At 41.3% G+C, this 16710-nt stretch overlaps 1 protein-coding gene across 2 annotated transcripts in view; it reads right to left on the bottom strand.

The window, feature by feature from the left end:
- The window catches only part of marc1 (mitochondrial amidoxime reducing component 1), a 40010-nt gene extending 24725 nt beyond the window's left edge, over positions 1-15285 (bottom strand). Inside the window, exons 1-4 of one of the 2 annotated variants that reach the window (XM_043695896.1) lie at positions 15197-15285; positions 14407-14800; positions 1598-1771; positions 318-483 (exon numbers count right to left, since the gene is read on the bottom strand). In XM_043695896.1, the coding sequence (XP_043551831.1) occupies positions 318-483; positions 1598-1771; positions 14407-14681 (615 nt within the window). In that variant the 5' untranslated portion in view covers positions 14682-14800; positions 15197-15285. Of the gene's footprint in view, positions 1-317; positions 484-1597; positions 1772-14406; positions 15108-15196 lie in introns of those variants that run through there. The other variant, XM_043695895.1, reaches the window with a different exon arrangement.
- Positions 15286-16710: the final 1425 nt, after the last annotated feature.

The raw sequence follows: 16710 nt of genomic DNA, 5'->3' as shown, positions 1-16710 counted from the left end.
GACATAACTGCCCAGTGTTGCGTAACACTGACAATTCTCCAAGGTGAGCTCCCGCTTGCAGACCTAGTACTGGAGAGCAGTGCTTGAGGGTGAAGCTAAAGACCAAGCAAGCAGAAGCTCACATTCTCATGCATCATTTAACAGCTGATCCCAGACTGGTAGAGGTAGAAACTTAATTGCAAATTTCCTCAAAGACTGGAGTACTTGAATTGAATAATTCAAATTATTCCTTATTTCCAATAAGATGAATGTAATGTTTAAAATATTGTTATTTCATTATACATGTCAAAGCTATGCCATGAACTGTAGCAAATTACCATGTCTTTCTCCACGAAAAGTGGCTCCTTTTCTTTTGGATATCTTGGTCGCATGGAAGGTTCATAGCACACCAGTCGGAAGGCCTTGCTATTTTTTAAGTACGTAGTAATCCAATTGGCAGCTTCATCACCACAATCTCTACCTTCTATATTGCATCCCCATACTCTTTTAAAAAAAAAAGGAGTAATAGAAATTAGTTTTATCTAATACTATCTTCAGTTAATAATTTCTTTGATCCCTATGTGTAAATCTTCTTGTGAAGATTTTCTTTTTGAAATTCAAGGAAAGCTGCATAAATTACCAGTGATATTTTCACCCACCTGTCAATACAGAAATAAATGTGATCAAATTCTATTTCACAGCTCATCCACTTGTGTTTCACCATCAAAAATCAGCTGAAGTGATGGATGAGGACTTGCCATCTGAGGTAGTTTGGGCTGAGGTTAGGAATTCAAAAATCAGCTGAAGTGTACCATAATGTTCTTAATGTTCCAAACAAACAAGAAACATTAAAAAGAAACTGATACACGAGTTTGAAACAATGTGAGCATGAAGATGGCAGACAATGTCAACTAGAAAGGAGGTCAGAGGGAGAGGGGATGGATTTGTCCAAAAACTTTGTATTTTGTCAAATGGTAATGATGGCAGTTTTGAAAGAACAACATAAAGAAGCAACACATCTACACTGTTTCAAGATTAAAATTGTCTGGTACTCCCATTCGGAGTGGGTGCAGGCAACTATGTTCATGAGCCAGAATTTAGTCTTCTGTTGCACTATAATATAGTCAGATTGTAACCCACTCCTTTACATGACTTTTTTTACCACACTTTCCCCCCCCCACCCCCCGATGGTGAGGCTCTTCATTTTAACACCTGCCATTTGTGTCATCTCTGTTGATGCTGTTGCAGTTAAAAATACCTAATGGTTTTAGGATATGCAAATCTTATCCAACTGAGGCATAAAATCAAGCACAATTAATCAGTTATAAAAATATTTTTAAACATACACCATGTTCCAGCTTATACGAACTTTTACCTAGATTAAAGTTCAGGGTAGAGATTAAGAACAAATTGCTTGGAGGAAAACAATCTAACTCACTACACAGCAAAGTCCACTTCTGTATTAAGTGTTTTTCTTTTTCCTTAAAAAGTTCATAACTGATAAGTCTGCTTAATGATTCCTTTGAAGAAAGCACCAAAGCATATACCATTTAGTCAGATTTGGCAGTTGTAAACACAATCTTTGACACAGAAATATGAAAAGTTCAGAATCAGTTACCTGCACATCTTTACAGGATTTGACTTAGGCAACTTCAAAGGAACTCTCAGCTCTTCCATGCCCGGGGCATTAAGACATAGAAAGCCATTTTCACTGGATACAGAGACCAGCACCAATGTAGGCTCTACCCTACCAGTAATCATATGCCACTTCTCATCAACTATAAGCCATTGCCTAGAAGATTAAAAAAAATACACTTATTAGAAGATCTTGGGTTCAGTTAAAATAAATATTCTCGCACAGGTTATAGGCTTGAAGAGCCATGAAACAGCATGTCAGTTTTCTTTAGTACAGCCTCCCATGGAGGGAAAAGTAAATTCAATTTAAAACTAGATAGGATTAAAGGAAGTGATTTGGTATGATGCCACATTTGCAAATTTCTATGTCAAACACATTCTTTCACCCTGGTGCTGCGTTAGTCAGACAAAATGCTGATTTGAGTGGATGCAACTATATCAAGACACTCAGTCTAGATATGATTAAATAGCTTGTGGGGCAAATTTGGTTTTGTCACTTATGGGAATACTCAATCATGTAGAGGTTCTTACAATCAACCTGTCAAGCAATGTAATATATCCTTTGATATAATTAATATTCCCATAATAAAGATCATACTCAGTTCCGCAGGCTCAGGCATGAAATTCAGATTTTGAAGTATCTTTCCCGGTTTTGAACATAATCTTTCTCAACCAAATGAACAACGTGCCTAAACAAGCATAACTTCCACTCTCTTGAACTTTACTCCTCTATAGATCATTTTCACATATTTCTCTAAATTATTCTGTCAGCGCTAAAAGAAATTAACAAAACAATGAGTGACACAAATTTTGAGTTTCTGGATTGTCAGCTCCATCACTCATGAAAATAAATACTCACTTTGTCTATTTGTTACTCTTCCCCTAAGAAAGAAGCCTTCACAATAATTTGTTTTCCATCTCATTTACTGGATAAAGAAAGGCTCCTAAATGCAGAGCTCTTGACAAATATCCTAACCAATAAACAGAAATACATAGCGTACACCTCATTCTTTCTCATTATTCAGCAAATCAGTACAAGTTTACACCAGATCCAATTCATCACCAATACTAAGCTTTCTTCAAAAAAGTAAGCTTATTCATCTTCCTTTAGTTTCCAAAGTGCTAACTGCAGTTCCTCTGTAAGCTACTCCAGTATTGCCCTTACAGCAATGGGAGGCTCTCCATCCCCCTTCTAATAAATTACCTCCCATCTTCCTTGCAAATAATTTTGTCTAATCTCAGTCACCCTATTGATCCTCACAGAAAATAATCCACTATTTCATGTGATGCAGTTAAAAGATTAAGGCATGAAATCATCCCATCAATGCTAAGTTTCGACACGTTGTGATGAAAGTTCATAACATATTAAAATTATTTTTGAGAACTTGGATTTGAAAGGAGAAGGTAAATGGGGTTTTGGTTTACAGTACTGAAAAGTTCTGATCTGTTACTTTTAAAAGAAAGGATCAGAAAGTAATTTAGAACAGTGATGAAAAACAGCCTTTTCAAAATAAATTAATGTAATTTTAATTAAATGATCCAAGCCAGCTGGTGGAATTTGTACTTTCCCAATCTACAGCAAGAAGGTTGAGTTCAGAAGAAAAGATCAATTCCAACAGAAGCCAGTTGTCAGCTTGTGGAAGCTCAGGCCAACTGAGCTGGAGGGGGGGCTTAAGCTGTTTTAACAGCTTCAAAGTAGTCAAAAATCAAATAAAAGTAACTGAGTTAGTCTGTGTATCTTGGGGCGAGACAGTAATGGAGTGAATCACACTTGGTAAATGTGAAGAAAGTAGCCAAACAGAAATACTTACTACACTCAGCATCAGTAAGAAATATTAAAGTGAACATAGGAGTGATACTTCAAGGTTGATATTCTGTTAAAGGATATTACAGAGAAGAGATGAATATGTCTTTTTGCCTTTCAAGGTACTTCCAAATTTGTCTTAAATATACTGAATTTAATGTCCTGAATGTAAATAAAAAGGAAATTACAATGATACAAAGTGTAAGTTGGCGATGGTAAATTGGAGAAAGTTAATTAAGGGGATGACAGTGGAGAAGCCAAGAGCTGAAAAATGTGTTGCTGGAAAAGCGCAGCTGGTCAGGCAGCATCCAAGGAGCAGGAGAATGAGGAAGCTGGAGAAATCTGCATTCATCCCTTGCGGTTGGACAGTTCCTAGGCGGAAGATGAGGCGCTCTTCCTCCTGGCGTCGTGTTGCCATGGTCTGGCGATGGAGGAGGCCCAGGACCTGCATGTCCTTGGCGGAGTGGGAGGGGGAGTTAAAGTGTTCAGCCACGGGGCGGTTAGGTTGGTTGGTGCGGGTGTCCCAGAGGTGTTCTCTGAAACGTTCCGCAAGTAGGCGGCCTGTCTCCCCGCTGATCGCCAGCATCTGCAGTCCTCACTTTCTCCTAGTGGAGAAGCCAAGGTAAACATTTAAGAAGCTACTGATGAACCGCAATAATTATTCATTCCTACCTGGCATAAAACAAGAAAGGTGGCCTAACTATGGCTGAAAAGGGAAATTATGGATAGTATTCGAATCAAGGAAGGGGCATGGAGTCCTTGTACACGAGTCACTTAAAACAAGCATGCAAGGTGTAGCAGTTAGTAAGAAAGCAAATGGTATGTTGGCTTTATAGTGAGAAGATTAGAGTACAGAAGCAGGGATGTCTTGCTGCAGTTGTACAGGGCATTCCTGAGGGATCTGGTGGTGCAGTGATAATGTCCCTGCATCTGACCCAGGAGGGTTCAAGTCCCACCTGCTCCAGAGGTAAGTAATAATTTTGAACAGGTTGATTAGAACATATCTATACCTGGAGTATTGCGCATAATTCCGGTCGTCTTACCTGAGGAAAGATGTTCCGGACATGTACGGAGTGAAAGGTAGATTTGTCAGACTGATTCCTGGGATAGCACGACCCATTGGAGTTTAGAAGAACATTGGGGTGGGGGGGGGGGGGCTGGGGCTGGGTGCGATCTAATAGAACCCTATAAAATCCTAAGAGGACTAAACAGGATAAGTGCAAGGAAGATGTCCTTGATGACTGGAGAGTCTAGGACTAAGGATCAATTTAGGAAGCCATTCAGGACTGAGGTGAGGAGAAATTTCTTCTTGAAGAGCCTGTGGAATTCTCTACCACAGAAAGCAGTTGAGGCAAGAACACTGAATGCTTCCAACGAGGAGTCAGATATCATCCTTAGGGCTAAAGGGATCAAAAGGTATGGGAGTAAAGTGGGAACAAGATACCTTGTTGGATAATCAGCCATGGTTATGTAAATCATGAACAGAACCAGCTGACAAAAATAATAGTCTACAAGACCAGCTTCCACTCATATTTGACTTTTATTCTCTCATGTGATGTGGATACTGCTGGCGAGCCAGCACTTATTCCACAGCCCTGACTGCCTTTGAGATCGTAGTAGCGAGCTGCCTTCTTTAAGAGCTGCAGTCCTCATGCCGTAGATTGACTCACAATGCCTCTTGTCCAGTATTACCATCAGCTGGGATCATAACAACAAAGAATTTCTTTCAAAGCATTCACAATGGGAAAGGAAATTAAACTGCTGCAAACCAACAAAAAGAAATGACGTGAGTGCTCAGAATTTAAGTCATGATTTGGAGACGCTGGTGTTGTACTGGGGTGTACAAAGTTAAAAATCACACTACACTAGGTTATGGCCCAACAGGTTTATTTGGAAGCACTAGCTCTGAAAGTTAGTGCTTCCAAATAAACCTGTTGGACTATATCCTGGTGCTATGTGATTTTTAACCAGAATTTAAGTGGCTGTCACTTTGAGTGAATTTTTCATACATTGTTCAATGGATGCCTAATATTTCCAGATGCTTATTTTGAGACAATTCTCACTAAAGATTTCATTTTAAACAATGACTCAGCAATTGTGGTTTGGCTATTTCACATATATTGTTTGCATTCTATTTCTTAAAGTGAGATAAGAAGCATGCCTCAACCATTTATGAAGCAAAAAGCAAGAACCTCCATTTATATAGCTAACTTTATAACCTCAATATACCCAAAACAGCAGTGCCTCAGTGGTTAGCACTACTGCCTCACAATGCTAGGAAACCAGGTCCAATTCTAGCCTAAGGCAACTGTCTGTGTAGAGTTTGCACATTCTCCCCATGTCAACATGGGTTTCCTTCAGAAGTTCAGACTTCCTCCCACAGTCCAAAGATGTGCAGGTTAGGTAGATTGGCCATGCTAAACTGTCCATAGTGTCCAGGGATGCAGAGGTTAAGTGGATAAGCCATGGGAAATGCAATGTTACAGGGATAGAGTGGGGGCTGGTTCTCAGTGGGATGCCCTTCAGAGGGTCGGTGTGAACTCGATGGACTGCTTCCACACTCTAGGGATTCTATGATTGCAGGATTCTTTTATGAAAATATTTTACAGACAAATAAAAAACACATTGGAGAAGTATAGTCACTGTTGTAAGCTAAATCCTACACTTCCTGTATAGACTGATGTAGCGCCTGTGGAAATATGCACTTCCCATACATTGGTAGCCACCTCTCTCGAAAGGCTACAATTGTTGATCAACAGCAACAGCTCAGCATTTTATAAACAATGGCAATGAGTGCTTGTCAAAGAGTCCTTGCTGTGGACATCTAATCAGGGAAAATCACCATTCCTACTTCCAATTGGTTCAGCCCTGTCAGAATTTCATATATTTCAATGTGATCCCCTCTCATTCTTCTAAGCTCCAGTGAATACAGGCCCAGTCAACCCAAAGCCTTTTCATATAACAGACTTACTATCTGAGGAATCAGTTTTCACTGTAACTTCTTTTATGGTATATACATATTTTCTGCTTTAAGGAAACCAAAACTGCATACTCCATGTGAGGTCCAAAGGTTCTGTACAGCTGCGGTAAGGCTTCTTTGCATCTCTACTTAAAATCTCCTGCAATGAAGGCCAACATGTAATTTTCTTTCCTAATGGCTTGGTGCACCAGTGTGCTTGCTTTCAGAGACTGGTGTACGTCTATGTCCCAACCTATCACTATTTAAATCATACATTGCCTTTCTGCTTGTCCTATAAATTGGGAAACTGAACATAATCACATTGCACTGCAACAGTCACGAACTTATCCATTCAGCCAACTTGCCTAAATTGCCCTTAGCGCCCTTTACATCCACCTCACACCTTCATTCCCTCTTAGATTTATGTTGTCAACAAACATGGAAATCCAAAATTTGATTCCCTCACCCAAAACCATTGATAGAAATTGTGAATAGGTGGGGGCCAAGTACTGATACTCACTAAACCCCACTAGTCACCACCTTCCATTCCAAACAAAACCTATTTACTCCTACTTCCTAACCACTAACCAATTCTCAATCTGTACTATTATCTTACTCCCAAATTCTGTGTGTTTTGATTTTGCATATTCATCTCTTGCGTGGAACTTCAGCAAAAGCTTTCTGAAAATCCAATTACACCACCATACCCGCTCATTCATCTTCTATTCTACGAATTACTTTCTCAAAAAACTCCAATAGGTTTTTTAAACATGATTTCTCTTTCATAAATCCATGTTGACTTTTTGCAATTCTGTTGAGAATTTAAGCGTTCTGTTATCTCATTCTTTACAATAGGCGAACTGGTCTTAATTCTATTTACTCACTCCCTCCTTTTTTAAATAATGGGATTACCTTTGCTGCCCTCCAATATGCCAGGACTGTTCCAGAGTCTACAGAATTTTGAAAGATGACAAGCAATCCTCCCATTATTTCCACAGTCAGCTGCTTAAGTACCTTACCATATAGATTATAAAACCCAGAGGATTTATCAGGTTTCAGTACCATTAATTCCTCAACCACTTTCTTTTAAAATGATACTAATTTCCTCCAATACCTCCTTCCCAATATTCTATAACATCCCTGAAATGCTAGGGAAGCTATTTGTGTCCTCTTCTGTGAAGACAAAAGTAAAGTTGTTGCTTAATTGCTTTGCCATTTCATTGCTCTCCATTATAATTTCACCCATTTCAGAGCATATGCATCCTACATTTGTCTTCACTAATCTTTGAACACACTTACAGGAGCTTTTGCCATCCATTTTTAAGTTTCTTGCAAGTTTTTTCACTTTCCCCCACTTAATACCTTGCTTATTTGCTAAATTCTAAACTGGTTGCAGTCCTCAGGCTTGTTATTTCTGTTACTTGCTCAAGCAACTTTAGAATATTGGAATAATATGGCAAGTTCTTGTGATATCTACACCCACAAGGCATGTGGGCCAAGTGAATTATCAACTCTAAAACACTCGCAGCCTTTCCAATAGACCTTGCCTGTCAATTTTCACCTGGCTATTACTTCTATCTTGATCTACTCAGTGATATTCTGTCAGCATCCTCTTCCTTCATAAAAATAGATACAAAGTGCTCATTAAGTATTCAAGCTTTGACCTATGCCTCTAAGTATACAACATCCTGTTTCTCCTTAATATACCCACCCTATCCCTTACCATCCTCTTCTTATTTGCGGTCTGGTAGAAGATGTTAGAATTCTTTTTGCTGTTAGTTTCTGCCAGTCCATTCTCTCTTTGCCAATTTTATTGTTCTCTTCGACTCCCCTCTCAGCATAATGTCCTTGCTTAAAGAATTCATCCAACAAACATCATGCATCCTTCTCTTTTTCTTATCACATTCTCTGCCTTACTTGACATCCAAGGAGCCCTGTTGGGTCGATCCACCTTTCACTCTTTTTGGAATATAGTTTCTATCCAAAGCTTCCTTTGTTTAACAATGACTCATAGGTTCATGACAGATTTGCTTGTTGATCTTTGTTTCCATTTTACCTGGCTACATCCCTACTCATGCCATTTAAATTAGCACTCTTCCAAAATAGGTTGATTTAGTTTGTACCTTGCTCTCCTCTGTTACTTACCTAAACCTTATAATATAAATTCACTTTTATTCAAGTGTTGCTCCACAACCAGTTGGTCCAAGTAGCACATTACCTAGTACCAGTGGCACGGTGGCACAGTGGTTAGCAGTGCTGCCTCACCCAGCGCCAGAGACCTGGGTTCAATTCCCGCCTCAGGAGTTTGCACATTCTCCCAGTGTCTGCGTGGGTTTCCTCTGGGTGCCCCAGTTTCCTCCCACAGTCCAAAAACGTGCAGGTTAGGTGAATTGGCCCTCAGGTGAAGGGGTAAATGTAGGGAAATGGATCTGGGTGGGTTGCACTTCGGCAGGTCGGTGTGGACTTGTTGGGCCGAAGGGCCTGTTTCCACACTGTAAGCAATCTAATCTTTAAAAAAAAACCCTCCTTAGCTGTATGGAGAAAGTGCTGGTCAATAAAGTCGACCTGAACACATTTCAGAAATTCCTCCCCTAACCTTAAGACAATAAGACAAGTGCAGAAATTAGGTCATGCAGCCCATCGAGTCTGCTCCACCATTCAATCATGGCTGATAAGTTTCTCCAATTTCCCCGTAACTGGATCCCATTGAAAATCATACCTATCTATCTCAGTCTTAAATACACTAAATGACTTGGCCTCCACAGCCTTCTACTGATAGTGAATTCCATAGATTCCCTACTCTTTTGCTGAAGAGGTTTACCTTTACCTCTAAAAAGGTCTTCCCCTTACTTTAAGGCTGTGCCCTCTGATTCTTCTCTCTCCTACCAATGGAAACATCTTCCCAACATCCACTTTGTCCAGGCCATTCAGTATTCGGTAAGTTTCAATTAGATTCGCCCTCATCCTTCTAAAACACCATCAAGGAAAGACAGAGTCCTCAAACATTCCTCGTATGTTAAAGCTTTTCATTCCTGGGATCAGTCTTGTAAACCTCCTCTGAACACGCTTCAGGCTAGTACATACTTTGTGAGAAAGGAGGCCCAAAACAGTGCACAATATCCAAATATGGCCTGACCAGAGCCTAATAGAGCCTCAGAAGTACATCCCTGATTTTATGTTCAAGTCCTTTCAAAATAAATGCCATCATTGCATTTGCCTTCTGAACTACTGAATCAACCTGCAAGTTTACATTGAGGGAATCCTGGACTAGAACTCCCAAGACTCTTTGCACTTCAGACTTGTGAATTTTCTCCCCATTTAGAAAATAGTCCATGCCTCTATTCTTCCTACCAAAGTGCATGACCTCACATGTTCCAATGTTGTACTTCATCTGTCACTTCTTTGCCCACTCTCCTAACCTGTCCAAATCTTTCTGCAGCCTCCAATATTCCTCAATGCTACGTGTCCCTTGGTGGAGTAGCAGAGAGCATAAGGGACTGTCAAAGAATACAGGAGGATACAGATAGACTGGAGAGTTGGGCAGAAAAGTGGCAGATGGATTTCAATCCAGACAAATGTGAGGTCATGCATTTAGGCAAGACTAATTCTAGAGCGAATTAGACAATGAACGGAAGAGCCTTGGGAAAAGTTGATGGGCAGAGAGATCTGGGAGTGCAGGTCCATCATACCCTGAAGGTTGCTGCACAGGCGGATAGAGTGGTCAAGGCGGCATATAGTATGCTTGCCTTCATCGGACCGGGTATTGACTATAAGAGCTGGCAAGTCATATTAAAATTGTACAGGACATTGGTTTGGCCGCATTTGAAATACTGTGTACAGTTCTGGTCGTCACATTACCAAAGGGATATGGATGCTTTGGAGAGGGTGCAGAGAAGGTTTATAAGGATGTTGTTGCCTGGTATGGAAGGTGCTAGCTATGAAGAGAGGTTGAGTAGGTTAGGTTTATTTTCATTAGAAAAAAGGAGATTGAAGGGGGGACCTGATCGAGGTTTACAAAATCATGAAGGGTATAGACAGTGTGGATAGAGACAAGCTTTTTCCCAGGGTGAAGGATTCCATAACGAGAGGTCACGCTTTCAAGGTGAGAGGTAGAAAGTTTAAGGGGGATACACGTGGCAAGTACTTCACACAGAGGGTGGTGGGCGTCTGGAATACGTTGCCAGCAAAAAGTGGTAGCTGCGTCTGGACAGATGCACGAGTAAGTGGGGAGCAGAGGGATACAGATGCTTAGCAATTGACCGACAGGTTTAGACAGTACATTTGGACCAGCTCAGGCTTGGAGGGCCTGTTCCTGAGCTGTAAATTTTCTTTGTTCTTTGTATACCTTTATATCATCTGCAAACTTGCAAATGAAGGAACTGAGAGCATTCTGGAGATCAGTAAAGTGAAAAGTTGTGGTCCCAACACTGAACCTTGTGGAATACTATTCGTCATCGGCTGCCATCCTGAGAAGGAGCCTTTTATCCACACTCTCTGTTTTCTGCCAGACAGCCAAGCTTCTATCCATGCTCTAACACCATAGGTCCTTATCCTACTCAGTATCCTGTGGAGCACCTTGTCAAAGTCGTTCTTGAAGTCCAGGGAGATAACATCCATTGGCCTTCCTTAGTCTAAATGGCTTGTTACTTCCAAGTGTTCAGAAATCTCATCCTTCACAATGGATTCCAGGATCTTACCCACAACTGAGGTTAGGCTAATTGGTCTGTAATTTTCCGTCTTTTGCCTTACTCTCTTTTTAAACAGGGGTGTCACATTAGCAATTCTCCAGTCCTCTGGGACCCTCCCTGATTTCAGTGATTCCTGAAAGGTCACCACTAACGCCTCCACTATCTCTTCAGCTACCTCCCTTAGAACTTTGGAGTGTAGTCCATCTGGTCCAGATTATTTATCCACATTGAAGCCATTCAGTTTTTCTCGTACCTTCTCCTTAGTGATGGCCACCATCCTCAGCTCTGCCCCCCGACTCTCTCGAAGTTTTGGGAAATTTCTCATGTCTTCCACCATGAAGACTGATGTGAAGTAATTAGTCAGCTCCTCAGCCATTTCCTTGTTCCCCACTACTATCTCTCCAGCATCATTTTCCAGTGGCCCAATGTCCACTTTTGCTTCTGTTTTGCCCTTTATATATCTACAGAAATTCTTACAGTCTTCCTTCATATTTCTGGCTAGCTTACCCTCATATTTAATCTTCTCCCTCATTTTTTCCCCTCTGTTGGTCTTTGTAAGCTTCACAATGCTCTGGTTTCCCACTGCCCTTCACCACATTATAAGCTTTCTCTTTTGCTTTTATGCTACCCCTGACTTCCCTAGTCAGCCATGGTTGCCTCATCCTCCCTGTACCATGCTTCTTTTCCCTCAGGATGAATCTCTGCTGTGTCACCTGAATTAATCCCAGAAACTCCTGCCATTGCTTGTTCCACTGTCTTTTCTGCTTGGCTCCTCTCCCAGTCAATTCTACCCAGCTCCCCACTCATGCCTCTATAGTTGCCTTTATTCAGCTTTAATACCGTTACCTCTGATTTTATCTTCTGCCTCTCAAATTGCAGAGTAAATTCAATTATAATCACTGCCTAAGGGTTCCTTCACCTTAAGCTCCCTTATCAAGTCTGTCTCATCGCATGACACTAAATCCAGTATTGCCTGTTCCTTTGTGGGCTCCACTACAGGATGATCCAAAAAGCCATCTCTTAGACACTCCACAATTCCTTTCCTTGCAATCCACTATCAACCTGATTTCCCCAGTCCACCTGCATACTGAAATCCCCCAGGATCACTTGTAACTTTGCCTTTCCTACACAATTTTTCTATCTCCTAGTATATCTTGCAACCCAGCTCCTGAGTACTGTTTGGAGGCCTATACACAACTCCAACTACGTTTTTTCACCTTTGCGGTTCCTCAATTGTACCCACACAGATTCTACATAATCTGACACTACTTTGTTCCTTACTCTTGATTTAATTTCATTTCTTACTAATAAGGCAACCACACCCCATCTGTCCACCTGCCTAGCTTTTTGGTAGGATGTATATCCTTGAATATTCAGCTCCCAGTCCTGATCCCCTTGCTGCCACATCTCCATATTGGCCATGTCATACTCACCAATTTCAATCTGTTCCACAAGCTCATTTACCTTATTCCATAAACTGTGTACATTCAGAAATAACACCTTCAATCTTGTATTAACCATCCCTCTTCTGTCATTCATTTGTCCAGTGTGCTTGAAGTTTGACAGCTAACCCTTTGTAAACCTTCCCAGTCTCAGATTTTTGTCTGTGCTTGAGATTTTAATACCTTCTCCTGAGTTCTGCACTCTTGCCTCCTTATTTAATTCAGGTTTTCTAATCTCCCCTATAACTGAACCTTCCCCTCCATTTAATTTAAAGCCCTGTCTACACCCTAGTTATGCAAATCACTAGGACTCTGGTCCTAGCACAGTTCTGATGAAAACTGTCCCATCAGAACAGGTCCCTTTCTCCCCCCATACTGGTGCCAGTGTCCCATGAATTCAAACCCATTTCTCCCACACCAATCTTTAGCCACACATTTACTTGCTTAATCTTATTGACCCTGTGCAAATTAACTCGTGGCTCAGGTAATAATCCAGAGATTATGTTTATGGTGCTGTGGTCAGTTGGCTCACCCTCCCTGCAGTGAGCAAAATTCTTGAACCCACTTCTTTCACTATACTCTAACATTATCCCAATTGATAATTTAGTAATTCAAGTCCTGTAATATCGTTGCTCTACAGCGCTTGCACGATGGTTTTTTTTCTCAAGATTTGTTCTTCTGCCTCTCTATTTGGAGCTGTATAAGATTGTCCACATGACACTACCATTGCACCACAAGAGCCCTATTCTCCAGCTTTATGTGCCAAAGCCACCTTCCAACAGGAGTGTGAGATGATTATTATTTACTGCTCACAACTCCACACACCATACAATGCAGTGTTGAAGAAGACCTGCCAATTGGAGGTGCCAACGTTTGGCTACATGTTAACTAACCATGGCCCATTTGCCAAATTCATTGGATGTGAGAAAGTAGTGTTTCAAAAAGGAGCAAAGGAGTTATTCCTGGTGTCCTGGCCAATACTTATTCCTCAGACAAAATCCTCTAGAGACACATTGTGTGGCCATTATCCAAATTGCTGTTTGTGAAAGCTTGCTGTACATACAATGGTCATCACATTTCTTACGTTACAACATCGGTTACACATCAAAAGTAGTTCATCAGCTGTATAATGCTTTGAAATGTTTGTTAGTCAGGACAAGTGTTACCATATATGTACAAGTCTTCCTTTCAGACACTACTCCTTTGCACAAAGATACTACGCCTCTCCCTTCATTCAAAAGTTTCTTTGACCTTGATATATTTAATGTGGAGCGTTTGAAGCCCAGAATTAGTAGCTGGAGAGAAGGATATTGTTCGAGACAATACTGAATATTGTCAGATTAACTGACACCTTTAGTGAAACCACACGAAGTATCTTGGAACAAAAGCAGCAGGAAGCAAATGAATATGGTACTGCATAAAGGATTCATTTTTAAAAAACTTTTTCGTATGAGTCACTGAGGTCTATAACCACAGAAAAAAAGACCCTTCGAGCCTGCGCCGGTTAAAAACGACCAAATTATTATAATCCAATTTTTCAGGCACAATTATTAAAACTGGTATGCATTCAATTATGTTTCCTACGTGTCCAAACGGGTAGTAATTAATATCTCATCATATATCTCACGCTAGCAGAAAAACTTTATGAAACATCTAAATTAAAACAGTGCTCTGACTTGCGTTTGCTTGTCCTGGTGTAATATTCTGACTGTACTCGGTAGAAACAAGAATTCATGGGACTGCTGACAACGACACGTCTTGTGAAAATAAGTCTGAGGCCAAACATAGCAGGACACTAACTTTCAATTGTAAAAATACGGTTTTAGAAAAAAAAACAAAGCAGAGAATGGAAAGTTAAGGAATTTATGTTTGTTTGTGATAATAAAGTTCTTGGAATACCTGTCCTTTAGCGGGCCCTTCTGCAGTCCCAGTTGATTAACCTCCACGTCAGTCAGCGGAATTCCTTTGCATGATTTGACCGGGTAAATGAAGATTCTGGACACCTCAGCCACTTTGACCAGTTTGGGCTCGGGGTAGCGTTGCCAGTAAGCCTGCAGGAGACGCCTGAGCCCGAGCACTGCGAGCCCCAGGCCGGCTGTTGCAGCAAATCCTGTCGCTAGCACCAACATCGTGCGTCTTGGGCTCTGTGGCCCAGCCTCGGGAAAGCGGTTCATCGGCAGCAGTTACTCGGAGACGCCCAGGTCACACTCAGGTCAACGCCGTAGGCACCACTTTCTTCCACCCTCACAAACTCTTTCTCGCCCTGAAATTGGCGTCCGACTTCAAGGCAGTCCTGTCAAAATCAACCACAAACAAAGGAGGAAAAATGGGGCTGGGTTTACAAACAATTAGTCGTCCCGGGCCGTTTGCTTTGCACTGTGTTTCCCTTTGGATTAAATTGTTGACATTAGCCAGCTCAGATGTGAGATTAAACACTTGTGGGTCTTGTTTCCAGTCAACGATCTAATGCGATCCAAATCCCAATGTCATTGCAGACCAAAAGTCCAAATTTCAAACCACGCCGTTAAGTTAACGGGAATGTGTCTTGCAACCAAGTTTCAGTAAATATGCTTGAAACTTGCGTCTCAATACATGACACAATCATGCAATTGTACTGTTAACTTTAGTGACGCAAAATTAAATCTGGTTATTTGTATCATTTCTATGTCAATATCGGCCCAATCCTGACCTCTCTCAGCAACATCCAGAATGTTTCCATTAACGTCCGGGAAGATTTTTTTAACCAAGTACTGATGTGTCCAAAGGTCAAATTGCATCTGTCGCATGAGTTGCAGGACATAGCGTGACCAGGCTTTAACTCCTTTGGTGCCCAAACTCTCAGTTTTCCTTTAGTTCTTATTAAACTGCAGTGCTTCAAGAAGTTACAGTCCAACACGTTACCTTGGAAGTGTAGGCTTCCTGAGCACTGCTCTTTCGTCGGGTAGGTAGTGAGGCAGGATCATAGGATACAGAATTTATAGTAAAAGATCTTTTACTATAAATTCTGTGTCATATGATCCTGCCTCACCAGCATCTGCAGATGCTGGAATCCAAAGTAGACAGACAGAAGGCTGGAGGAACACAGCAGGCCAGGCAGCATCAGGAGGTGGAGAAGTTTACGTTTCAGGTGTAACCCTTCGTCAGACTGGGGGAGGGTGTAGGGGGAGCTGCAGATAAAGGAGGTGACTGGACAGGGAGGTGAAATAGGGATAAGTGATGATAAGTAGAGGGTAGTTGGTCAATGGGAGGAATGAATCTGGTTGGTGGCAGGGAGGAATGGAAGGGAGGGGGAGGGGCTCACATTATCCCACATTGTACTCCATCTGCCACATTTTTTGCCCACTTTCCTAACCTGTCAAAATTCTTCTGCAGCCTCCCTGCTTCCTCAATGCTACCTGTTCCTTCATCAATCTTTGTAATATCTGCAAATTTAACCAGAATGCCCTCAGTTTCTTCATCAAGATCATTAATGTATAAAATGAAAAGTTGTGGTCCCAATATCGACCCTTGTGGAACACCGTTAGTTATCGGCTGCCATCCTGAGAAGGATCCTTTTATTCCTGTCTCTCCTACCATAAAACTACCTAGTATCACAGATACCAGATACCAGTCTTCAGCCAATTTGATTCAATCCAGGTGATATCAAAAAATGATTGGATGCACTGGATACTGCAAAGGCTATGGACTCTCACAACATTCTGGCAATAGTACTGAAGATTCATGGTCCAAAACCTGCTGCTCCCCTCGCCAAGCTCTTCCTGTACAGTTATAACATTGGCATCTCCTCAACAATGTAAAAAATTGCCCAGGTATGTCCTGTACACAAAAAGCAAGACTTTTCTAACCTGGCCAATTATTCCCCCCATTAGTCTACTCTCAATCATCAGTAAAGTGATGAAGACATCATCAACAGTATCATCAAGCAGCTCCTGCTCAGCAATAACTTGCTCAGTGAAGCCTAGTTCGGGTTCCACCAGGGCCACTCAGCTCTGTACCTCATTACAGCCTTGGTTCAAACATGGACAAAAGAGCTGAAGTCCAGAGGTGAGATGATAGTTAAAGCCCTTAACTTCAAGGCCATTTTCAACCAAGTATGGCATCAAGGAGTCCAAGCAAAACTGGAATCAGTTGAAATCAGGGAAAAATTATCTGCCTGTCATAATCATATGTGACACATAGTGGTGGTTAATGGAGGTCAGTCAC

The sequence above is a fragment of the Chiloscyllium plagiosum genome, chromosome 9 (assembly GCF_004010195.1).
Source record: "Chiloscyllium plagiosum isolate BGI_BamShark_2017 chromosome 9, ASM401019v2, whole genome shotgun sequence".
Classification (NCBI taxonomy): Eukaryota; Metazoa; Chordata; class Chondrichthyes; order Orectolobiformes; family Hemiscylliidae; genus Chiloscyllium; species Chiloscyllium plagiosum.
Note: the sequence above shows the minus strand (reverse complement) of the source record. Positions and strands in the feature narration are given on the sequence as shown.